The sequence below is a fragment of the Ammospiza caudacuta genome, chromosome 5 (genome assembly GCF_027887145.1).
Source record: "Ammospiza caudacuta isolate bAmmCau1 chromosome 5, bAmmCau1.pri, whole genome shotgun sequence".
NCBI lineage: Eukaryota > Metazoa > Chordata > Aves > Passeriformes > Passerellidae > Ammospiza > Ammospiza caudacuta.
Genome location: NC_080597.1, coordinates 67,162,608 through 67,189,522, shown reverse-complemented (window position 1 = coordinate 67,189,522; position 26,915 = coordinate 67,162,608). Strand labels below are relative to the sequence as shown.

Genomic DNA, 26,915 nt, shown 5'->3' with positions numbered 1-26,915 from the left:
CTAGGATACATATATTTAGAGCTATGACCACTGAGAAAGATGAAAAACAAAAAATTGTAAATGCTAGGTTTTTTTGCTTCAGGGCATGCATACTGCTTCAGAAGCTGAAAAATACTCTGTAGTTACTTCCAATCCTGTTTCAAGACATTTTGCACATTTTTTGGAGTATGTCAAACAAAACCTCCCCGAACAAGAAGGGAGGTCCTTGGTTTGATTTTGAATGGATAACTTTAATTCTCAGACATCATAACACTTCATTTTTGTGTTGCTATGCAAATGCTTGACTACAGCATCTCCAGGTCATGTGACAGGTGAGAAGGAGCATTTGATTTGAAGGCTGGCCAGAGAGGCCCAATGGGATTTCAAAATTTTCCTTGGGCCCTGATGGTTGTCCTTCTGAATCAAAGCTACTGGTCTGATAAGAAGTAAATCAGCTGCATAAAGAGAATTGTTAACATCTCAAGATGGGCAGTGGAGCCAGCTCAGAGAGCAGGGACTCAGCCAGGAGATCCAGAGAACTGGAAAAGAAACTCCAGGAAGATGCAGCCAGGGAAGCCAGGACAGTCAAACTACTGCTGCTGGGTAAATAGAGTAAAAATTGCTCATAATGCTTTTCCATTGAGGGGTTGTTTTTCTCTGGAATTACATTTTAGTACTGTGAATTTCTCACCTCTCACTATTTTATTTGAAGAAGACAATTCTGTAATATATGTTTAAAATATTCTCTTGGTTGTGGTTGTGGCCACTCATGAACTCACAAGGAATAGGCTGGAAATGGCTGTGTCACTGCAAGTATTCAATTTTAAATGTTATAGATCCTTGACTTTGAATACTTCTGAGAAATGAAAATTTGCTGTTTGAATAAATGCTATGATACAAACATACAGAGAACACACAGCACACTTATCTGTTTTTTTCATGGATCTACATGCATTCCTTTGCAGGAGGATTAAGTTAGATAAAAGGTTACATAAAAATCCACGTGTCACAAGATATTGATATTGTTTATCTTCCAAAGTGTTTCATTCCATTTTTTAAAGAAGCAGAAAGTTATTTAGAATGGCTTTTTTGGATGTATAATGTAGAATGCAATGAAAAGTACACAGATAAATATTCTCACAAACTACTGCTTTTAATCCCCACTATGATCAATTTATTAGCAGACAGAGGCTGTAATGGCAAAAGAAAAGACATTCCTTTTCTTAATACAGCTGTATTCTTGCTTTATTTTTTTCCCATGGTGATGTGCAGCTTACAAGAAATATCTGAGAGCACATTAACACCACCACAATATTTTTTTCTAACAGCCTCCTGTAAAAGTTAGCAGTGGTTTCTCCCAATGAATAGAAAAAGAGTCTTTGATCATTGGAGTGTTTCTCTTTTTGCCTTTCTTGTAATTGCAGTTCTTGCAAATGGTTTTAAACTGACATTTATTCAGACAAAACTAGATTAGATAAAGTAAACAACTCTGTTTTGTATCTTATGAAAAGGTCTATTTATACCTGTTAAAATCAAAGAACAATTATTCAAAAATAAATAGGAGAAGAACATGCAGGTTTCTCAAATAATAATAGGAAAGCAGAAGTTTGATACTCTAGATGTAAAATCAGTATTTGGATTGTGGCTTACAAAGCTTTTCAGTCCAGTTAAGGATAGTAAGAGTTTCTGTACCACAGTAACATAAAATATTGCTCCTAATGAGGAAAGCTTAAGTCAGTCAAAAAATCCCAGAACAATATTTTCATTTAAAATTCCATAAATTTAAAGTAATTTAAATTTATTGTTACAAAAAGAAATTGGGACACTGAGTTAGAACCAGGATCCATCTAATTCTGCATCCTGCCTTTGACCTTATCCAACCTTATCCATGAGGAAAAAGTAAGAAATCCTTTAAGAGGAATGTATAGGATAAAGAGGAATTTTCCAGATAAAGAGGAATTTAAAAGTTAAGCAGTGTTATCTTCAAGCTTTTGTGCCCTTACAGTATTACTGAAGGCTGCTTTACAGCAGGACACCAAGTAAATTACCCCCCCACTGAACATATGTATGCATTTAGTATTAAGGACTTAAGTTTTAAATGTTTCCTAATGTATATAACCAGTCTTCTTCTGACACTATTAAGAGCAGCCTTGAGATACTTTTAGTAAAATACTTTGAAATTCAATGCAATCTACATGAAATAAACTTCTATTATGTTCATTTCCAACCTGAACATAGTTCAGTTTCATTAGCTACACAAGCACTCTTTTTATAAGACAAGATGATTGTTTGGATCTGAAATACTTCTTTATAAATTTTTACAATATCTTCCTTTACTAATATCACACATGATAAAAATTCAAATTTTTCAGTGGGTAATGTTTTGCAAGGCTTTTGTTCTCCTGAACAACAGATGAGAAAGTCTTCATTAAAAATATATTGAAGAGACAGAAAAAAAAAATGTTCAAGAACTTAAATTTTCTTCTTCTTAAAAAAATGAGAAGTGAATAAACTGTGTATCAGGGGAGTATTGCTCCACCAGAGTGAGAGAGTCTCCTGAACATCTGGAGCCAGAGATGCTGAAGCAATGTGCAGAATGGGCACCACATCCTTCCACAAGGGCTGTGAAAATGGCCAGGTAGGAAAGGATTAAATCTACCATGATCAGATTTGTACCTGTTATCTTTCTATACCTCTGAAGGGATATCAAAAATTATAGAAATTTTAGAGTTCATAAATAAAGGGCAGCTTTATTCAAGCCAGCCTAGTCCTAGCTTTCTGCTCAGTCAGACTTAATGTTGCCTTTGTACTTCAGACCAGATGTCATAGTTTCTTTTTGCAATAGGCAGGTTGGTAGAAAATATTCAGAAAAAATGAGATTAATATCATAGGCTTTTCAGTGTAATCACTTACACCTAAAATGTAAAAAAAACCCCATGTATTCTGACTTCTTTCTGAGAGTATTATTTAAAATCTAGTGTGGTGTCTCTACAGCCTCCAGCAGATCCCTTTACAAAAAATAGAACTTCTATTCAGAAGAAAAGGCACTATGTTTGTTTATGTCAAGTTCTATGACCCAGACAAACACACTAACTGGGTTGAGGTGATTTACAGTTTTATGGCATGTTTTTATGTGCCTATAAACTGGGGAAGGGGGAAATTATGTGAGGATCTGACGTTCCTCACAAGCTGGCCAGGAGCCAGGAGCGTTAAATCCTCTGTTCTCAGTGCTCCCATGCTGCCAAAGCCATCCCTTCCCCCAGCATTTCCGTCTGGTCTCTGTGTATTCATACTTCAAAAAGATCAGGTTGTTTTTTGAGTCTGGAACAAACTCCAAGGTGAAAGTTTTATATCCTGTGTATCAGGGCGCTATCTGGCTGCCACATCACCTGTAATTTGTATTTTCTTGTAGGATGCCAACTTTCATTTTATAGGTGTGCAAAGTGCAGTGCACGTTCCAAACATGGCCAAAATAGCTGATGCTCACAGTGATGTTCCACAGAATAAGAACTTAGCTTCAGTTTAAACAATCACTAAAATTTTAACTTCATTTTCAAAGCACTACTCCATGTCTCATTGTCTACAGTCTTCAGTGTCAGGAGAAAAGCCACCCTCAACAGCAATGGTCATCCTCACCTGTTGGGGCACAACTCACACAATTTAACTTAAACATCTGCTTCAGGGGAACAGAAATTGAAGTTTAGTTTTTGTAGCAAATATTTCTCTCCACTGACTAGAAGTCTCTGGTAAATAGTCTGAATGTAGAAATTTATAGTACAGATACTTTACACCAGTTAAATGAAACAGTTACTGTAGTATTGAACCTTAAATTCCTGTTACTAACACCTGGCCTGAAAACATGGAGTTTGGGCACAAAGCCCAAAAATCTCACTGATGGGAATATACTGATTTTCTTTTTTGGAGAGTGGGGCAGTATTTAAGGATGTTATTCTCTCTCAAGAGTGTTAGATCTTAGATTTCTTTTTCTCGAGTTTCTTTCTCTCATACACTAAGTTGAATCTCATAAGAGGACCAGGAAGATATGATTTCCATTCTAGTTCATAATATCAAGACTTCTGAATGGCACAGACAAAGATCAGACAGGGGTGTGAAACATTTTCTGATTTTATTTTGAATATTTTCCTTTTTATTTGAATATTTTCTTTTTTTATTTGAATATTTTCTCTGCCTGCTTTTTGCAGATTTATGTAATTGTCGGTGAGTTTTATGACAGGTTTTAAACAAAATATTCAGCAGGGGTTTTTTATTTCCCTGTGTTTAATTCTGGAAAATTTTCTAAATGAAACCTTTCCTTCCACAGGAATAACAACTGTAAAGAGATAATAATTCTTTATCTGAGACACAAAAGCACCTTAATATGGAAGAACCTTCCTCAATGTGTCAGCAGATGCTAATCTTGAAAGCTTGTACTCTCCACAGCTATTCAAACAAATTCTGCATAGAAAAACAAAAATGTCAAATCACAGCTGAGGGCCTGGGTTCTGTTTCCCCTTGAATTTGTGAGATTCTCGCTGGGTTTCAGACACCTCTAGTTTTTTTCTCAATTTCTGCTCTGCCTACATGCTGTAGTGTCCTGCAGGGAGCAGGCGGACCACTCCAGATCAGGAGAGGATTTGTGTCAGATTGCTGGGGGGCAGCTCCTTTGCAGCCTTGCTGCATGGCTGCTCTTCCTGAGCCTGCTCTTCAGCCCCAGGATGCCCAGAAACATGGAAGGCTTGGGACATGGTGGGATGCAGATCTGGAGCACCCAAAGCAAGAGGAGACGCAGGTTGCAGCCAGCCAGAGTTCAGCACCCGCAGAAGGTGAATGTGGCGTGCCCTGGGGCATGGTGGAGCTGATCTCTGGGAAGAAGTGTTGATGTCACCAGCAGTGGGGACATCTTGCAGCTCCCAGGAAGTTGAGAAACTTCCTTAATATCCCTTCAAGTCCTGCACCCAGGTCATTTAAGATGATGCTGAAGAGAGCCAGGCTGAGGATGGAGCCCAGTGGGACCCCAGCAGTGACAGCCAGACTTCCAGGCAGTGACTGGGACTTTTGTGCCAGTGTTCTCTGTGCAGTCATCCCTGTCAAAGGAATAGAGACAGAAATGAGGAGTAAATTTCATCTAGATCTTAAATATGCAAAATATAGAATACGGTGATGACTAAAATAGGGTGATACCTGTCAGGTAGAGGTATAAATCTTCAGAGCTGACTGAACTTCTCAAAACCCTAATTAAGTTCTTTCTGAGCTTCAGGACAAGACTGTTTGTCCTAAGTTCTTATCTATTATTCAGAAAATCTAGGCTTGAAGAAGATGCCTTCAGCTCCCTGTGTAATCACTCTAGGTCTTTTGTGATGCACTTTTGCCACTATTTCTGCAAAGCAGATATCCACTACAGAAGGTGGAAATGCAGTCCTAACTCTGGTTTTCCATACCACAGACTGGCCAAAGAAGGAGGCTACATGGTGAAGGGGAGGAATTAAAGAAGCAAGTGCAAATAAAATTATTCCTGACCCACTTCCTGGGATGAAAATACTGCTACAACTAAGATGATACTCTGTGGCGAAGCCAAAGTCTGAAAGTCACATGTTGTTTGGATAAAAGTATTATTGGAAAATAAATTAAAGATGAGCAGAGATAGAAAATTGCATCCAAAAATTATAAATTACATCTCTTACTCTATTTTAACAGTGTCTTTCAGATCTGGAAGAGAAGTTAATTTCTCTATTATGTTTCCTATCATCTTTCCATGAGATGAATGCACAAATTCTCAGTACAGATTCCTCTCTTCCCTACAAAAAGTGGAGCAAACACTACCTCGTAGACAGGGCTTTACCAAGTTCTTCAGGAGGTCACTGAGAGGATAATAAATGATCTACCAAAAATTTGCATTTTTTCCAAACTGTGGCAGATGGCAGCATCAGCCCATTTTGCATGGGCCTGTTTTTCTCTTGCACTTTCTACCGTTCACATCATGAGTTTCAGAAAATGCTTTGAGTGTGGTTTGCTGTCTCTTGCGGTTCATTTGAGTAAATTAATCCCTGTCACTTGAATACTGTTACCTTTACAGAATGTGTTTGACAAGTCAGTAATCAGTTGGTTCTATTTACTGAGAAGTCCTTGGTTAAAAAGCCTAGGCCTCGGATTTTGGTTCAGTCAGAAGTATTGGACACCATACCATGAGGGAAAAGGTAATCTGCCAAGAGAAAAGCTGTGATGAATCTTGTTGTACTTTAGCAGAGCTTTTGATACTTTCTCTCACAAGGGATAAAACATCCATCTCACAGCTGGAAAAGCGAGTTACACAATGGGAGAGCAATGGGCTCCCGTGCCAGGCACAAAGGTGACAGGGAATGGGGACATGAGGCTGGGGACTGTCACTGCTGGGGTCCCACTGGGCTCCATCCTCACCCTGCTTCTCTTCAGCATCATCTCCAATGACTTGGGTGCAGAACATGAAGGAATACTGAGAAAGTTTCTCAACAAAACTAAATTTGGATGAGCTGTCAATTCCCTCCTGGGCAGAGAGGCCCTGCAGAGAGATCTCAACAAATCAGAGGGATGGGCAGCCACCAACCACATGGAGCTCAACCAGGGAAAGTGCTGGGTTCTGCTCCTGGGCTGGGGCAGCCCTGGATGTACAGACAGGCTGGGGAATGAGAGGCTGGAGAGCAGTGCTGGGAAAAGAGACCTGGGGGTGTTGGTCAGTGGCGAGTTGGACATGAGCCAGCAGTGCCCTGGCAGCCAGGAGGGACAGATCTGTCCTGGGGAATTCAGGCACAGCATCAGCAACCAAGAAAAGAGCACAAATTCTGGTGGTGAATATTTCAGTTTCTTTAAAATATGAAGAATATTTGTCACCTTGAGCCCTGTGTGCAGTTTTGGGAAGCACAATATAAAAAGCCAGTGAATTATCAGAGAGCATCCAAAGGAGGGCCATGAGGATGGATGGTGAAAGGTCAGGAGGGGAATCATTATGAGGAGCAGCTGAGATCTGTTCAGCCTCAGAAAAGGAGTCTGAGGGGAGATCTCACTGCAGTCTTCAACATCTTCCTGAGGGAAAACAGACAGTCAAGCACTGATCACTTCAAGATCAGTGGCAGGACTCAAAGTAGAGCATGAAGTTGTGTCAGGGGAGATTTAGGTTGGATATCCTCATCCAGAGGGTGGCTGGGCACTGGAACAGGCTGCCCAGGGCAGTGGTCTCAGCACCAACCTGTAGAGTTCAAGAAGTGTTTGGACAATGCTCTCAGGGTGTGATTCTTGAGGGGTCTTATTCTCTGATTCTATGAATCCTATCCCATGGATTCACAGAATTAAATTCTCTCTCCAGGTGTTTTCAAAACCCATCTCTTTTTTGGCAGCTCTTGCCAACCCTTATCACCCTGACTGACCAAAGATGATAGTCAGTCACGCGTGTTGATTTGCCATGGACACACTTTGCATTGATTACTCCCTTTCCATGAGATAAGAGGGCAAATTAGCGGTGCATAATCTGGCTAAACCTGTGCCCCAGTTCTTGAACTGGCTGTGTAAGCAAATGCCTGCACCTCCTCAGCAGCTGTGGGGTTTTCCTGCAGAATCATTCCCAAGGTGGAACTGGTGCACTGCTCTGCAGGTTTCCCACTTCCAGCCACAGAGCTCCATGGCAGAGGAACAAAAAACGGCATCAAGACTTTTGCTCATGTGCTGCCTCTGCATCATGACCTAGACCACATACAAATTTTTACACTCTGGTTTTCCAGTTGCTTACAGAAGTTGCCTTAAAGGGCATGGACCTGGCTCACTTGGCTACAAAATGTCATAATACAAATTAAATACAAATCAGGTAATAATGGGACACTAAAAGAGGCTGTATGTTGTTCATGTTTTCCTGCCCATCTGCCAGAGATGAAATCAAAATATTATCCATATTTTATTTACTTGGTAACTAAAAATTCTGTAATTTTCTTTAATTGACTGAATATTCACTTATTTTCAAGTGTTCCTTTGCTTTTCATTATTAATACTTTAACCCTTGACCTTGTTCTTTTTAAATCCAAATGGACATTAGGGAGGGTTTATGCTTGGTACAATGAGAAACTAAGACATCTGTACCTCTCTTCATAGACAGAAAATTCTGTGTTCCAGAGAGTTATTTTTAATACTTGCTTCTTATTCATCTATCAATCATATCTTCTCCACATTCCCCTTCTGCAGGTGCTGGAGAGTCAGGAAAGAGCACTATTGTAAAGCAAATGAAGTAAGTATCTGAATATGCATATCAGCTTCGAATTTGGTATTTGTGGTATAAGCTGTCTAGCTAAAATCCTATTACAATATTTATGCTTATTTGAATAAAATGCAAAGAAACATCATTCAAATCAGGTTTCTATTCAAACACACTATAAACAAAATCACCAAGTGTCTGAGACACACAGGTGGATTGGTAGTCAAATCTGAATGACCAAATCATGCACTGGGGGCCCATGCATGGAGAGCAGGGAATCTGCTTCCTTGGCTTTGGTGGGAATTACTGTGGTGGAAATATGACTGTGAGAGACAAGCAGTGATAGCTGAGGCAGAACCTGTCTCCAGCAGATGCCAGTGAAGGATCTGATGTTTGCAAATCATCAGACCAGCCAAGACAACACATTTGTGCTGGATGCCCTACAGTATCTGATGATCTGTGCCTTGAAACCATCCTGGACCACTCTGTCCCTATAGCAGCCCTCAGCTCATTCATGTCCACCCCTGAATCTCCTGCTGAACCAATGTAAACTAACAGCATCCACAGCACTCTACAGCAAGTAGTTCCACAGTTTCATTACGTTGGTGTGAATGATCTCTCCTATTAATTTAATTTCATTGTATTTCAAGAGTAAATATCAAAATATTTGCATTGTACCATAGAACACAGAGTGCTTTCTTCCTGGTTTTTTGGGGGGGTGAAGTTATTTTTTATTTGTTTTGGTGGTATTTTTTTGTTTTGTTTTGGTTTTTTGGGGGTTTTCTTTTTGTTTTGGTTTGTTGTTGTTGTTGTTGTTGTTGTTGTTGTTGTTGTTGTTGTTGTTGTTTCATTGGGTTCCCCCCAAAATGGCCTCTATAGATCATTCTTGGTCTCCAGAGCTCCTGCTGAGGTTAAAAAGGTCTCCCACAGGCCAGGAGAGAACACATTTAGCCACTAACCTGCTAAATGTGAGCAGCTGCTACCCACAATACCATGGGTAGGGATTAATGTAAGAACTGCTTTTAGTAAGAAAATTATCAACACAAAAAGTTTTCATACATTAATCAATCTGGAAAAAAAAAAAACCAAAACAGGCTGTACAAGCTCATGTGCAGAAATTCCTGCTCGAAATTTGGACTGACTATCTGGTTACAGAGATATTGTGAGTGCATCATAAATGTACTCCAAGAATATTTGTAGCTGTTTGTTCAAAGTGCACAAATTCCCTCACAGATTGAAGTCAGGAACTTCATTTTCCTTGGCTTCAGAAGAAGGTTGAATCTCTCTACACGTGTGCTGATTTACAATTTAGTTTGATAATATTTTCATATAAAACAGGTTACAACTAAATTCATACATGTTTTTAAGGGCAGCGAAAGTGCTAATTATGTATCTGGTTTAAATTAACAATCCACCAAAGTTCAAGGGACCATATTTACACTGATGGCAAATCCTCCTTTACTGCACAACCTGATAAAATATTGCTGGTGTGTCTAGTCTTATTTTCACAGAGAGGTCCAGGTCTGATTCCTAAACCTGTCCAAATACAGAAAAAATTACACAGAATTGCAGCTGTTAAGACTTGATCCCACACTGTAAGCACCAATCTCTTCCTGTGTAAAAATCAAGCAACCTGTTTATGAAATCAGTAATACCATTCTGGACTTAAGTTCCCCTACCTATTTATTATCTTCACCAATGCATTTTAGAGAGTTAAGTAAAAAATATTATGTCATAAGAACAATTTTCTACTATTTAAGCAACTCATTTTGTAATAAAGCAGATTCAGAACCATCCACCAAATACTTTGCTAACCCTTTTTTTCCAGTTAAACAGTAAATAAATTTATTACTGGTTTGAGTTCCATGCAGGAGACCTTCCCTGTTCAGCAAACCATTGAGGTGTGTTGTGTTCAAATCTTCCCCAAGCAGGGGCAAATTAAAGATTTTCCTCTGAACTGAGCACTTTAAGAAGGCTGATAAGTTTTAACAGTATGGAGGAAGGGGAGAACACTGCAAAGCTGAGAGTTAAAGACTTGTGCATTTATGACCTGTCAAATTGATCACAAATATAAATTATTTTACAGGAAAACTGTTCACTAAATTGCATTTTTTCATATAAAATGTTGTTTTTTGGTCACAACCAAGGACTTTTCAAGGGATTTTTTTCAGTTAAAACCCCCAATATTAGTAAATTTTTTTCAGTGAAGCATAAAGTTTTCTAAAGAACACTGATAGATGTTTACAAAAGAAATAATTTTGCTGAAAATACAGTTTCCAGCAAAATCATGGTAATTTTATAACTATATATTTTACAACATATAAAAACTATAACTATAATGGTATAGTTTATAACATAATTTTCTAATTAATAAATCACATTTTTTTTCAGTCTTAATCAATGTTATATCCATCCACTAAACATTAAAAAATATCTTCTGATATTCAAAATACAGAAATACTGCAAAGCCCTTGCAGCATAAAAAGATGAGGATGGTTATGAGAGCTACTAAAAAGAAAAAAAACATTTCTGGAGCTCTGTGCTTCTAACTGCATAATTTCCAATGTGCAATCTAGCTTTTCTAAAACCAAGTTGCATATCTTTATGCTGTGCTCTTATATAGCAGTTTGAACCTTCTACAAATATTTCAGTGAATGAAAAGCAGAAAACAAAATATTTGGTAACTCATTATGCCTGTTGAGACTGAATCAAAGCCACCTATCTGATGAGAAGCCCTGCTTTTGTGAATAAAAGCCTCAGAATCCTCATACATAAGATGGGGATGGTCTCTGCTCCATGAGCTCCTCTTTTTTCTTTCTCCCAAGTTCAATAGGACTCCTTTGAATCTTGCAGAATTCATCTGAATTCATGATGAAAACAGCATTCAAAAAAAAAAAAAAAAAAAAAAAAAGGCAAGGCTTCAAAAGAGAGTTCATAAAGTTGCCTCATCAAGAAGAGATTGGGAAAACATTTTAGAGAGATTTTTTTTCCCTACAGATGCCATTCCTACAGGAACAGGAATGCAACTTTTGAGTTTTCTGACATCCACAAATCAGAGAGATGTTAAGACACTTCAGTTGTCATCTGGGTTTTGTGTGTGTGTATGAGTGAATTGTTTTCTGACAGGGCTGACTTGGCTACTCAGGTATCTCCAGAGTGTATCTCAGGCAAGATGGGGCAAAACACCAAACCCCAAAGCCAGAAATTCTGTATTTAACAGCCTTCATCTCTGACCAGCTGAGGTGAGGGAGAATAGAGCCTTGGTTCCAGCAGCCAAAGCAGTTCCAAGTCTGTTCACTGAGAGCATACCAGGCCAAAGTGGGTGAAGATTTCATCCTTTTCCCCAACTCATGGAAAAAAGATGTCTCTGAGCTGTGATATAATCTGCACACTGATTTGGAGAACTTCAACCACATGCCATTCCCCAGTCAAGGAGGATTATGACATTCTAATTCCTCTGTCAGAAAGATTACTGAAGCTGATTACTAAGGCTCTTTACCCTATGGAGTAAAATGTAAGTCTCTAAAGCCTGGAGATAATAAGACCTTGTTATTACTGTAGAAACTATATCTGATGCAGAAAGAAATACTCATTTTTTTTTTCTTGTTTTTTTGATAATTGCCTCCCAGTGCTGAAACATTTTTGACAATAATTTTTCTATCTAGGTAAGATTCTGGATAAAAATCAGAATGGCTGAACAAGCAGCGACAGCCCATGACTAATATTGCAGTTTCCAACAGTAAAACATTTGGGATCTAAGTACAGAAATGTGTCTTGCCTTATTTCTCCAGCGATGGGCCTGGCTCTTGTCCTAGACTCGTACTTTGTTTTAGATTAACCCCCAAGCAGAAAAAACAGCATCTATTCTCTCAGACTGGCTGCAGACAACTAACCTCACAAAGACAGAAACTGCTGCTTTCCTGTTCTAGCAGAGTAGGCAGATCCACCATTGAAAAATGCTTTTCCAAGGGCCAGATGGATTCAGTTCTTTCTCACACTGACTACAAAAGTGCCTGATCTAACTTTTCATTACTTTTTTTTTTTTTTTTAATGTATCCCATAAGCCTTTTTCTGTTGTTTATTTTGTCACCAGAATCATCCATAAGGACGGTTTCACCTTCGAGGAGCGCATGGAGTTCAGACCAATCGTTTACAGCAATGCAGTGCAGTCTATCCTGGCCATTGTCAAAGCAATGACTAAGTTAGGAATCAGTTATGAAAACCCTGGTAGAATTGTGAGTATGACACCCTTTCTCTTGAAATAGGTATTGGAACACTTTATTTTTTTTTTGTAATGTAATAGTAGAGATTAGTAGAACAAGGAGGATCTGGTATTTTCTTTATGACAGTGGAAACTGAGTTCCATTTGAGTTATATGTGACAAAATGTCCTCACTTATTTTTATATTCTCAAAACTGATGCCTAACTTTTGCATAAACTCCTATTTTGATTGCTACAAAAGAAATTTTCAAGTTGCAAAGACATTAAAAATAAAAAACAACAGAACCTTTTCTTAGCTGCTTAGCCACTTATTTATTGCTATTGGGAAATGTAAAAAATATTTTCCTTTTATGACCAAACGTTGGGGTTTGTGAGGACAGGTTGTGTAGACGTGCTGGGAGTGTTTCAGCCATTGCTGCTGGAACAGAGACCTCCCTGTGGTGTGGATGCACTACTGGCACCACAGGGAAGTGGCGCCCAACATTCCTGACAGAGCCAAAAATCCTCTACACAGGCAGATGGAGGCAAAGCCACAGGAGGAAGACCTGTTTTCTTCTGTCAGTCACACTGAATTTTCAAGGACAGAAATAAAGGGAAAACTTTTCTTCTCCATGCAATGATTTAGTCTTTTAGCCTGTAATTCAGATCTTGCTGAGAATTTCTCAAATGCCTGTCAGAATATCAGTTGATTCCAGTTTTGGCAAATTCTGCCTAATCCCTAGAGGTTTATCTTGGAGGGAGTAACATCTGCTTATCTGAAAGAGCTGTACTTGCTCCAGAAGTACATTTCATTATAATGACATGTGGTACTTTGACCTAAAAAATGATAAACAAAATCTTCAGGGGTCACTAAAGCTCATACAGGCGTTTGAAAAAATGGAAATTAAATATTTTCCACGAATGCAAGACATTCAAACAAATGTAACGAGGCCCAAAAGCAGCACACAGAAAACAAGGCAATGTAAATGTGCTGTACTGCATAAGGAGCCACCAACCACCCTGCTTGGCCCAAGCCAGGGCTCCAGCTGGGCCTTGCAGTGCTGGCCACAAGCCCTGCCTGGCTCAGCCCATCATCTCCTCCATGTGGGGCAGACTCTGCCTCCTCTTGCTGAGATATGTTCTCCCTGTGCCCCAATATTCAGTCTCTTTTCTCAACCCTGACAAACTTTCTGAGATATCTGTACAGGCTCACTCTATGCCAGTTTCACAGATTTCCTCTTTTCAAGGGACTTCACAGCACGGAGAAATTGTTAAATAGCCCAGTTTCTTATATATTTTTATATAATATAAATATAAATATAAATATAAATATAAATATAAATATAAATATAAATATAAATAATATAAAATATTACAAAATATAAAAATATTTTAAAATATTAATTTTAATTAATCTTATTTTAAAACATAAAATTGTAAAAATAAAATATAAAAATTATATTTTTATATGTATATATTATATATATTTTTATATATATAATTTCTTAGCATTATATATAACCAAATGCAGAAAACTCAGCTTTTTAAAGTTTATCATTTATAGCACAGACAGCTGACTCTTGTCATTGCAGAAAAGGCTGCTAGGACCACAGGTAAATCCAGCTGTATAGAATGTTTGCAGTGCCTGTCTTCTTTTCCCCCAGAATGACAGAAGAGAAACCTGCATATGATTTTTAGAGAAAATAGAAATTCTGGTCACATTTATTTGAATAGCCACTAAACATTGCCTTCTCTTCCAAAAACCTCAAAAACTTTATCTTACATTTCCCATAAAATCATAAGAAATTGATAAGCTTTAGTTGTTTTGATATAAGCAGTGATTTCAGCTGGACTTTGTTCTTGCTGTGTGTTCTGGTCCAGATTCAGCTGCTCAAAGTCATCTAGTTCAAGGACTGGGATTATCTTGGTCCCCAAAGCAGTGTGCTTATCCATGTTCCAAGTCTGCCTGCAAAACATCTTAATGGTATGGAAAAGGCCTTAACACTTAATTTAAACAATATCTGTTCTGAAGAGTGAGGTAATTTTTTCTCTTTAAAATATCATTCCCATCTATTTTTGTGTGAAAATCATCTAAGTCTTTGCAAATGCCGGAGATGAACAAAAAGTAGTAAAAATCAGGGTGACGATTGATAAGTTCAATCTGCTGCTATCTTCCTTTATTATTGTCCCGGTTTAGGACAAATTTGGGAGAGAACGTCCAAAGGAGTTCCTCTGGAAAGCAGATTCGAGCAGCCCCTCCCCCAAATGGTTCGGGAAAATATTTCCTTGGAGAAAAGTGGGCAAAAACCTGTTTATTTAACAGGCAAAGCATTCACCAGCACAAAAAATGAACAACATTAAACAATAAAAGCTCTTGCTGCTCCAAAAGCGATGACAGACTCAGAAAGTCCCCTTGGTGGGCAGTAGCTCAGTAGCTCAGCTCACCCAGTGTGTTATCAATCCCTCCTGCATTGGAAATGCTGCATCCCAAACCTGAGTGGGCCACAGGTGTGAGCTCCTGGTGCTCTTCTGGGTGTTCAGTGCAGAACAGGTTAAAACAGGTCCAAAGAAAAAGAAAAAAACACACTCCAGGGAACTTTTCTGCCTCAGCTAGCTAAAAACTAACTAAAAGCAAAGGAGAGCTCTGTCCTGCTGTGCTGCAGAGAGCACAGTCCAGGAGAGGATGCAGGGGAGCAAGTGCAGTTTCTGATAACAAACTGCACTTCTTCTCTCCCCCCTTCTCTCCCAGAACCAGCCTTAAAGGTGCAAAACTTATTTCTGGGCTAAACAGAAAAATGGGGATATGAGCATCATAAAGCCATCCCAGGATATTCTGCCTCTACTTATTATTATTCTTATTACAAGGACAATTATGTAAGCACAAAAATCCACATAGGTTCCCTTTTGCATAATAATCAATGAACATTTACCCTCTACACCTGGAGTCTCTGAGCTCAAGATTGTAGGCCATGCAACACACAAATCCAGCCTGGTAGGTGGATAGCTGTAATCATTCCGTGATATGTCATATCTTGAAGCAGAGAACATTGCAACTCTTATCTTTCTGCTGAACAAGTGTGCACCCTGGAGACAAATGTGAGGCACACACGAGAGAGTGACTCGCTTCTGCTGATCCCAGCACTGCAGGAGGGCATGGGGGTGTAAATGGAGCTGGTGCTGCTTGATGTAGAAGGGCAATTATCCTGCTGTCCTCCCTCTTTCCAGTGAAAGCAATTTTCTAGTGGTTATTTCCTAGTTTTGGTTTTTTTCCTCCATGCCTACTCAATTTCTCTTTTTATTTTTTTTTCTCCATGCCTACTCAATTTCTCTTTCATAAAAAAAATGCAGTGTTTAATTTTTGATCTGTCTCTGACTTTTTATAAATTTTCCATAAACTGCAGTTCCTCTTGAGACATAAAGATATAACACATTCCTAAAATAAATTTGTTAAAAATTTTTGTGGAGATGCCTCTTGGTTTTGAATAAAATATACTCCCTGCCAAAACAGTGTCTGTCAGAATCCATTTATACTTTTGCAACTATTGACTGCAAGTCCCTTGAGTTGTCTACTTCTATGACTAAGAAGGAGCTATATTTTATAATTATCCCTTGCTGTGGCAGTGTATCAAATGACTCTTTTAATCATGCTCTTTATTTACAGTAAATTCCTAAGCTGTTAACTACTGAAAAGAAATATTTTTAATGAACTAGATTATTTAAAATATTTTCATTTGGCTACAAAAGGAAGAAATTAGAGAATAATATATTTAAAATATTTGGGATTTTACTCTGTACAGGTTTCTTCTTCCTCACATAGGGGAAATGCATTCACAAGCTTTATTCACTTTGTCACTTTTCTCATTGGGGTCAAAAGCTAGAATTTTTTTCTTATACACACATTCAAAACCAACTTTAGATATAGATTTCTGCATCAATGTAATTATAATACATTTTAATTTAAATGTCCTTTTTAATTTAATTTTTGATACCCTATTACTTTATTAATATAAAAGCCTTCCATCCAAGTTGGATGGAAGGCTTTTATATTAATAAAATAATAGGGTATCTTCTTCTTCCCCACATAGGGGAAATGCATTCACAAGCTATATTCACTTTGTCACTTTTCTTACTGGGGTCAAAAGCTAGAAATTTTTTCTTACAAACACATTTAAAACCAACTTTAGATATAGATTTCTGCATTGATATAGTTATAATATGTTTTAAATTTAAATGTCCTTTTAAATTTAATTTTTAATACCCTATTACTCTCTTAATATAAAAAGCCTTCCATCCAAGCTGGACTATTTGTGAATGCCTATGGCAAGATGAAACTGAGCCCTCATATCAAAACAAAACAAAAAAAGATGAAAACTCTGTGTATCACAATTTCAGCCTAACCTTGGCACGACCTAAAGGGAAGTGAGCCTGTAAAAAGATGTTTACATGCACAGGCGAGTGCAGCAACCTGCAAAAACCAGCGAAAACGAGAAATTTTTGCCCTTTCGACTCATCACAGACCAAGCTCATCCTCAAGGAGGTGAAGGGGCACGGCGCGCTTGCACAATATTTACTGAAATTTCTCTTTAGGAAGACGAAAGGAAGCTGTGTGCCATGGCAACAGCTCTGGAGGATGGCAGCATGTCCCCGGAGCTGGTGGAGCTCATCAAGCGGCTGTGGCGTGACGGCGGCACCCAGGCGTGCTTCGCCAGGGCGGCGGAGTACCAGCTCAGCGACTCGGCGGCATAGTAGGTGGCACAGCTGCTCACAGCTGGATTCTGCAGCGCTACAGTAACTGTCCCCCTCGCAGAACGGCCTCTGGAAATCATTGCTGGCTAACCGGGAAAAATGAGGGGGTTGATGAGGTTTATAATGTGTCAGAAATGTTTAGGCGGAGAAAGACGTGAAAGCAAAGTTTCAGAAACAATTTGTGTCTGTGGGTTTGTTTGAATGGTTAAAAAAAAAGAAGTATTCTCCTTCTGAGTATTTCTAAGATTGACAAAATTTTGGAAAACAGCTTAGGTTTTATCTAGAGTGATATTTTGTGTATGTTGCAAGATGCTAAATATAAGTCAGGAGGAAACAATAAAACCTTTCCTCTAAACTAACCCAGCTGCAAGGACAGGTGTTCCCTGGGCCTTTACCACCTGAGCTGAACCAGAGGTGCTCTCCAAGCCTGACATCCCCAGGTCCCTTTCTGAGCCCTGGAGGCACCAGGCAGATGAGCAGGGGGCTGACCAGGGCTGCTCAACCTCACCCCCATGCAGGATCACCATCTAGCCGGGGCACATCTCTCACCTCAGATGAATCAGTGACTTCAGACTTTTCAGGAGCCCCTGGCTTGGCCCCAGTCCTGCTTGGCCCCAGTCCTGCTTGGCTGCCTTCTCACCGGGCTCATTCACTCCGGGAAGGGAGGTGTCAATGGGTCAGAGTCTTTCGAGAGTGCTCAAGTCTGACTCCAGACCTTTGTTCCAGCCGAGGTCCATCTTCTGAGACCCGCAGGTGGAGATTTCCCCACTCCTGGAGCTCCTCCTGCAGGCTGAGGGCGCCTGCAGGGTGGGGCATTCCAAGGTGTTAGGTGTCCCTCCTGCAAGGCAGGAAAAGAGAGGCATCATTGAGTGTTGGACCTCAGGAGGCAACCTGAATTGATCCAAAGTTCAAAAATTGTAGATATAGTGCAGGGAATGTGCAGAAAAAAATATTAAAAATTCTTCATCTCTTTATATCTTCCAAACAAGAATGAAGATCTTTTGCAAGAGTCCTAAAGAAAGAAAATATTGCCTATGTTGATTTGTTGATTTGACAGCATTTTATAGCAGTGTTGTATTTTTATAAGGATGGTACAAAGCAATTTTTTTCTACAAAATCCCTTCTGACAGGTTCCGCTGCCATTCCCACTAAAAGCCCATAACAAACTAGTCATAATAAGTAAAAGGAAAAATGCCTCTTAAATTTAAAACAAAATTTAAATCCTGTTTACCAGCTAACACTCTTCTGTGTACCCTCTGCCAGGCAAATAAGGTTTGTTGTCTACAAAGAAGATAGAAGATCATAAATTAATTCCCTTTCAGTGTTAATGTTTGTGTCCTGAAGTAGGTTTCAGTATTTAGGGAGGTTAATATAGGTTGTGTCTGTAGTTATTATTTATTGCTAGACTTACATTAAAAACAGCTACAGTGAGATGTTTTCACTCTGCTGGAACATTTCTGCTAATTTCTTGGAAATCCTGCTTCTCTGGCTTCATCTTTTGGTACCTGATGCTTCTAAAATTCTAGCCTTTGGCTCTGAATCATTAAAATCAACTTAATGTTTGCCCTTACTGCTGGGCTTCTAATGATCAGTTCAAAGTCAGCTACAATCAACCATCTAACGCTGCAGTTCAATGTCTTTTAAATCCCAAACCCTGTTTCTCAGTGCCTGTGAACCAGCTCCTACATAGAATCTTGATTAATACTGAGTAAACTCTGACTTTCTGAGTTTATGTCCTCTGAGATTTCTCATTATTAATTCATGCTAATGAAGTCTGATCACTGCTTTTCCTTTGTGTGTTTTAATTAAAAAAAAATTACTTCTTCTGAATAATAGAAAAATTCCCTCTTTGTCAAATTTGGCTGGAATTTCTCCCTTAGACTCACCTGGAACTATTTCTGTTTTAAAATGGAATGATGGGCATGGAAGGGGCAAGATTGGGATTATAAATGGTGGCTTTACATGTCATTGTAGTACATGGTGAATATTGCTAGCTCAGTAATTTTCCTGTCAGGGTAGGAGTCCTGTCACCTCATCCAAGCCAAGGAAAATCAGCATTTACTGACCCCCAGCTTCCATTCCCTCCTTGCCCAGTGAGGAGATGATCTGCAGTCTCCCCTTGGAGCTGCCTAAGGCTCTGGAGGAGCCTAAAATTGCCTCCTGCTCCTTTAACTGCATAATTGACTTGGTCTAATTCTTTATGCAATTACAATTGGCTGTGTTGAATTGAATTTAGGCATTTGTGGCTAAGAACTGTCAGAACTTTATTTTATATTCAAGTGTTTATTTTAGTGCTTACATGTTTTATAAATAATAAAATGTCTTTTGTTTCTGCCTTTCACAAAAATGAGCTGAGTTTGCCTCAGGCTCTACTCAGAGAAACAGAGCTATATTGCTTTTTTTTCCTTTCCCCAACAGATTGTTTCCTGGCCTCAAATAATGGGAAAACATTGAATTACTTAGATCAGGTTCAACACCCCTTGCAGACTGGATACAGTTTATTCAACTTAAAATAGGAAAATCCCATTTCCAAGCATTACTTGGAAATATCCTAATGAAAGATTACAGCATTTTAAATTTTTTATTTTATTTTATTTCATTTTCTTCTTCTTCTTTTATTTTTAACTTACCGATCTATTAAATATTGCACACAAGGATGATGATCTGTGAGGTTTCTTTTGGAAGGTTCTGGTTAAACTGAGCAGCAAAACTTTCTTCTGGGTTCAGTGTAGAGGCTGTAGACTTAGTGTAGAGAAGAAAAAAGAAAGCATGGAACCTAACAGCCATTAGAGACACCGTGTTTATTTGTCAGAGACAGGAGGCTTCAAATAGGAAGGTACCAAGTGGACACTGAAAATGCTTCAGCTATTGTGTGGCTGCTTGCTTTTGGCTTTGGTCTTTATTTGAACATTGGTAGCTAAACTGCAGGAAGTTACTCAGGCATCACCTTTTTCTTTTCCTTTTGCCAACTCATAACCCCTCTGCACAGATTCCCAGAGCAGCCAGCAGGATTCAGAGGCTCTGCCCAGCCATTCAAAGAAAGGTGTCTGCCCCTATAAGAGACAGGAAAAGTGTTGGGCAAAAACATGCCTCAAAGATCTGGTTTGGGTTCTCATATAATGTAGATTTTATCTGTGTATACCAGAAATAAAAGCAGATAATCCACAGTTTTTCAAGGGCTCTTCAGAAGGGGATTCTCAGCTTCATTTAATCTTTTGGTTTTGACTAAAAAATATATTTTTTTAAAATCACCGTTTACCTTCTTGTTGTAAATTGAGAGGTCTACAGAGAACACAGCCCTTTAAAGTGAATTCCTCAAAAATTTTATGCCCTCCTTTTCACTTAGGAAGGAAAACACTGTTGCAACCAGTCTGACAGCTGAGACGATTCCTTTTGCATCTGCTGCTGCAGGATATTTGTGGTTCTTGCCCTGAGATAGCAATTCCCACTTGCTGAGAGAAAATGGCCAAAACCCCTTTGCTGACAAGGTGGTTTTCAACCATCCTTAGGGAAAATATGGATTTTCCTTAGCTGCAAATGTAAGAAAGATGTTTGCTATGTGCAATTGAATTACACTTCTATATACAAGGAGAAATAAAAAAAAAAGTCTGAATTGTGCAACTCAGTTGTATGAAACCAACAGTACTGTATATAAATTTGTATATTGCATAACATATTTAAAAGGGGCTCGACATGGAGTGATTATGCAACGGACATTTCACTTTTTGAATTCACCAACCACCATTTCTGTCTCACCCTCCCCAGTTACCTCAATGATTTGGACAGGTTGGCAATGCCAGACTATGTCCCCACGGAGCAAGACGTCCTGCACTCCCGAGTGCAGACAACTGGGATCATAGAGACTCAGTTTTCTTTCAAGGATTTGAACTTCAGGTATGAAAGCCACATTTTACTCTTTTCTTGGGTTTTATTTTTCTTAAGCATTTTCTTTAATCTCTTGACTTATTATAATACAGGTGATGTCATTGTGATACCATTGAATCCAGTCTTATATAACATTTTCACACAGCTGAAAAAGCGAGATATTTTATTATCAGTACTCCAACTCTGAGCATATAATTGACCAGTACAAACAGGTCACAGAATACTAGGTTTTAAAAGGGCATTTTTACATATGCAAATGTCTAAAAAGCTTTAGTTATATCCTGCCATTTGAATAATTGTGCCATTTATAAAATTTGCCTACTTAAATGTCCTTAAGAGCATGCAAAAAGCATTTGATTCCTACCAATTTGCACATACTCTCCACCTTTCACTCTTCTTTTGAGAATGGAAATAACGGCTTTTAGCGCAGGAATGCACTACAGTTGGCCAAAATAAAAAAAAAAAAAAAAGAAGAAAAAACCAATCTGTCCCATGGGGAATTTCAGCATTATCAAACATATCTTCATGCTCATTTAAGAAGAAAACCAAAATGCTCAGAAAAAATTTTGAAAATAATGCCTCTGAGAAATTTGACTGAAATGTTTTACACTTTCAGATATTCAAGATCTAGCTATGCTTGGTGAACCAATTAAAAACATCTAATTGCACATGAAAATGGATTTGAATGAATTATTATAATTTCAGAATTCTATAATCCTTTTCTCTGTGGACTTAAATCCATTTAATTCTCAATTTAAAAGCTGGGGCACATATTGAGGAATGCAGTCTAGACAAGAAACTGCCTGTAGAGACAGACAGATTTAAAAAGCATGAGGTTTATAACTTTTACATTTTTCATTTGGCTTCTTTCTTTCTCCTCATGTGCCAATTAAGCATTCCCCAAACCATCTATGCTACCACACAGATGCTTGAACACAACAGAGATTGCACATACAAAATGAGATCCTGAAGTAGATGTCTTACAAATAAATTATTATCATCTATCAATATTCTGGTCACTCATGAAAATTCATGATCTGCCCTAAAATGCTACAGTGCAATGTCATGGACATCATCTTCTTTTTTCTGATTAATGTATTTCCAGCTTTGTTCATTGGAAATTCGAATGCCACCAGTTACAATCATAGTTCATGTATGAAATCAGCTCAGGGTGGAGAAAGAAACCACCAGAGGGAAATCCTCATTGACAAGGATGATGTCAGCCCTGATATGTGAATATCAGCATTAGTGTTTGGGTCTAGCTGAAATGCAGCACAACTGGGAATTGAGTTTACAAAATTTAGTCTGCAAAATTTAGTTTGCAAAATTTATTCTGCAAAAAAGAGGAAGGCTCTTAAAGCCACCACAAACACAAGCCCCACTGGTTTTACCCTCTGCTGTGCATCACAGTGGTGTTATGTGAGTAAATTCATTGGTGGTTTCAGGGAGTTGAGTAATATTAGGTAATATTAGAAAAAATCACTACCAAGGAGTCTGAGGGGTTTGAGCTGCTAAAGGGGTGCAGAACAATTATAAATCCATGTTAACCAGCCAGGAACTGCTGCTTTGCATTGCCATAGCAATGCAAAACAGCTAGAGGATCCTGATGTCTCTGCACCAAGTTTGATAAGTACCATGGAAACATCTCTAAAGAGAGGAACACTTGCACATTCAGAGTGAGTTTTGGCTGATGTGCTGTTGGGGCTTCAGGTCACAAGCCATGCATGGAAACAAAAAACCCATGAACAGATGCCTCATTTACTAAACACTTGTCCCTTTACTGAACTGAATGAGACAGAAAACATTTTGTAACTGTGTAGTAAAAGTCTAAATCCCAGCACTGCTCCCAGGAACTGAATTACAGTTGCACAGAAAACATTGATTTTTATTTGCTCCTTGCTTAGCAGTTACTTTGCTGGTTTAGCGCAATTTAGCTTCTGTGTGCTCTTCAATTTATTTCACTAATGTTGACTTAAAGCTTAGAACATATTTAAATGTTTTTCAAAGGAGATCTGATCTTCATAGTTCTTCTTCTAGTGTCCTTTCTATTGGTGTGCTAGGAACAGTTTGAAATCAGGCAAGCTTTATTTTAATCTTCAGACCTCTCTGTGTGTACCACTGAAGGAGTAGATAGCTAATTCTGCATCTGCAGCTAAGCTTTTCAAGAGCAGTACTGGTAAAATATAGAGATTTCTAGACTAACTTTGACTATCTTGGTAAAACAAACTCATCTCATTTTCTACCATTTATGGAGGGATTTTGGTTTTACATGTGAGTGTGTTAAGTTCTGGGCTGCGAATAGAGAAGCAAACTAAGGTTAGTTCAACCAAAACTCCCCTTAAGCACTGCCTCTGGCCTTGGTCTTGTCCTTTTTAACTGGGTTCTCTTTAATATTCAAAGGCCATATGCTAAAAGTTCACAGGAAGTGAATACTGATTCACATGATTACCAAAACTTTCCTGAAGAATAAATTTTGTAGCTTTTATTATTTGTTTTCCTGCCATAACCCTGATTTCAGTTATACACCACAAATCAAGAAAGGCATGTAATTATAGGTGACTTTTGAATACTAATCAGAGACAAAAGTGAAGATATTTTATTTGTGCTGATCCCATGGTTCAGTAGACCTCCTGAACTGAGTGAAGATATGCTTGGAAGAATGTCATTGCTATTATCAAAATCTTGCTCCACAAAACCTTCCTGATTTCCAAAATAATTCACTTTTATTGACACCCAATTAAAAAAAAAAAAAGATGAAATGTCCCAGAAAAAGAAAAGATTACCCCTCAGCTGCAGAAACATTTCATTATGAGCACTGAAAGGGTTTTTCTTTCCCTAAAAAGGAAGAAAAAATACAAAAAATAACCTTTTTTAACATCAACTGCATTGCTGATGGCGGAGGAAACAAAGGATTAAGATACTGCAAAAACCAGCATTTCAGTAACAAATTATTTTTGCTCTGTTTACTATTGACATGATTGCTCCTTACTGAATTCCATTATATTCATTGCTGTAAGAATTGTTTAATTTTCAGATACTGCAGGATCCAGAGATCTAATGCACATTCTTGAAGGAAGGAGTTATCCAAGGGGGGATTAGGCTTTACAGTATTAAGTTCAACAACAGGAGGCACAGGGAAAAGTCATCATGCACACTAGGAAACAGAAAACCTAAGGGCAGGATAAATTTGATTTTTTATGTTTTCCCTGTTTTCTAACACACTTGAAAAATCTTAAAGTTTGGCACCTTTTGTTTCAGAAAAACAGTGAAAAGAAAGCCCTAGCCCTTATCACTGAAAAACTGCAAATGTAAGTGGGAGTTTTGGAAGTTAGGGCTAAGGGCCTTAAGTCACAGCCAGGTGAGCCCAGATGTCTTTGGATCCCATAGAGAGCCCATATAAAGTTCATATGATTCTATCCAAAGGTAGTAGCAATTCCTGGCAAAGGTGGAAGGAAATCATTGCAGGGAAGGACAGCCCTACAATTCCCTCTGTACAAAGGAAAGGGCTCCTGCTCTCCAGGAATTGCTGCTGAAGAGCAGCCAATGAAGGTGGAGAGACCCTCCAAAGTGGGATGCAGGTCATGCAGTGAGCTCAGATGGCAACATCTATTCATGCACAGCCAGGGGGCAAAGTGTGACTGGCCTTCAGTCCTGTGTCTTATTGGTCAATGTCAGTTCGCTGCAAGCAAAACCATTAAGTAATAAATGAGACTGTATTTGAGGGTTTTCTATCAATGTCTCAGAACTCTGCCCTAAATAAATCCTAGCCTGCAAGTCTTAGTCCTGCAGTGAGCCCCATTTCCTCAACACTTCCTTTTCTGGGCCCCTCAGTTTGGGAAGGACATTGAGATGCTGGAGCATGTCCAGAGGCTGGTGAGGGGCTTGGAACACAAACCCTGTGAGGGAGCTGGGGGTGTTCAGCCTGGAGAAGAGGAGACCCAGAGGTGACCTTATCACTCCCTACACTCCCTGAAAGGTGCCTGTGCTCAGGTGGGGTCTCTTTCTCCAGGCAGCACTGACAGAACCAGAGGACACAGTCTGAAGCTGCATCAAGGGAAATATAGGTTGGCTATTAGGAAAAAGTTTTTTACAGAAAGAGTGAAATAGTTCTGGAATGGTCTGCCTGGGGAGGTGGTGGAGTCACCAACCCTGGATGTGTTTAAAAAAGCCTGGATGGACGTGGCACTGGGTGCCATGGTTTAGTTTAGGTGTTAGAGCATGACTTGGTCTCAATGATCTTTAAGGTCACTTCCAACCTGGTGATTCTGTGAATTCTGTGAACACAAAGTGCCACACGTAAGTGCTGACTATTAATCCTACATGCAGGTATTTAAGCCTTTTTATTTCATTTTATACCCACTACAAAACCATGAGTAACAACGTACAGCACTCCTTGACCTTTTGGGGTAGAAACAGACCAATATTTGGGAAAGCTGGGTATTTGTCATTCATCTCCATTTGAGCTCTGTGCATTAAAAGCATGGCTACATCCTTACGAGTGCTTTACATTGTACATATGCTATTTTCTCTGCAAAGGATGTTTGATGTGGGTGGACAACGATCAGAGAGGAAAAAGTGGATTCACTGCTTTGAAGGAGTCACTTGCATCATATTCTGTGCTGCACTCAGTGCCTATGACATGGTTCTGGTGGAAGATAAAGAAGTGGTGAGTCAGAACACACAAACAACCCCTTTTTGCTTCTAAGTTTTAATGTACTCTCTGATGGTACATTCCCATTGTCCGATAACAATTTAAAGGCTATTACACTCTATTGGTTCTTTCCAGTAAAGAACATCTCAGTAAAAATTATGCATGGAGATGAGATTTTTCAGTCTCATGTTTACCTTTTGCATCTCAACAGAACAGAATGCATGAAAGCCTTCATCTGTTCAACAGCATCTGCAACCATAAGTGCTTTGCAGCCACTTCCATTGTGCTGTTCCTAAACAAAAAAGACCTCTTTCAAGAGAAAATAACAAAAGTTCACCTGAATATCTGCTTTCCTGAGTATGATGGTAAGTTTGGAGTGTTCAGAAGAAAACACATTCAGATGTTTTGTGTAGGCCATGAATGAAACACTGACTTTGACTCATGTCTCCTATTTATAAGCATTTAAATACTAAACCTCTTACCTAAGAATCTTCTCATGAAAGAATGGTATGAGACAGACACAGTTAGAATTCAACTCATCTCACCTACCAACCATGATTATCCTATAGTGGGTTCATTTCTCTCCCTTGAGTTCTTTATTTCTGTCCATTGGTGGTACAAGAAGCTAAGAGTTTAAAAGATTCAGGTGGCTGAAGGGTGCTGTGATGGACTCAGCCAATAATTCAGTACAAGTCAGTATTTTATCACTCGCACACACGTCACAACTGAATCCAAAATTTTTCTTCCCATTTTAAGAACTCATTCCATAAGGGAAGTCTGTCTCTTTTTGTATGTCACAGTAGTGTCTACTGGAAATTAAAAAAACACCAGATGTTCCCAGCTGATGCAAGAGAATATATATGGCTGTGTCAGAAATTTCCAGAGAAAAAACAGTATAGATACAGAATTTTCAAACCTAAAGTATGAAGTTAAGTCAAATAGAAAGAAAGGGGGAAAAACCACAGAAAACATTATTTCTTCTCTTTTTGCAGTTGTGAGGAAATACCAGTTGAAATTTGTCTTTTTATTCATTTACTTTTCTTTCTACTAGGACAAAATACATTTGAAGATGCTGCAAACTACATCAAGAAACAATTTCTAGACTTGAACATAAGGAAAGAAGATAAGGAGGTATATTGTCACTTGACCTGTGCCACAGACACTCAGAATGTCAAATTTGTTTTTGATGCAGTCACAGACATAATAATCAAAGAGAATCTGAAAGACTGTGGGCTTTTCTAA

The 26,915-nt window shown here is 38.7% G+C and overlaps 1 protein-coding gene across 1 annotated transcript; it reads left to right on the top strand.

Moving 5' to 3' along the window:
- The first annotated feature begins 464 nt into the window (after window positions 1–464).
- GNAT3 (G protein subunit alpha transducin 3) lies at window positions 465–26,915 on the top strand. The gene is made up of 8 exons (XM_058805003.1): window positions 465–582; window positions 8,182–8,224; window positions 12,285–12,426; window positions 16,979–17,136; window positions 20,903–21,031; window positions 25,559–25,688; window positions 25,885–26,038; window positions 26,725–26,915. The coding sequence occupies exons 1-8, from the start codon at window positions 465–467 to the stop codon at window positions 26,913–26,915; spliced, it is 1,065 nt and encodes a 354-aa protein (XP_058660986.1).

What these genes read in the sequence shown, in the direction of transcription:
- GNAT3 (XM_058805003.1), top strand. Translation starts at nt 465, where the DNA reads ATGGGCAGTGGAGCCAGCTCAGAGAGCAGGGACTCAGCCAGGAGATCC. An exon ending in ATGAAAACCCTGGTAGAATT is followed by an intron (nt 12,427 to 16,978) that starts GTGAGTATGACA and finishes ATTTCTCTTTAG; the next exon opens with GAAGACGAAAGGAAGCTGTG. An exon ending in CTCAGCGACTCGGCGGCATA is followed by an intron (nt 17,137 to 20,902) that starts GTAGGTGGCACA and finishes CACCCTCCCCAG; the next exon opens with TTACCTCAATGATTTGGACA.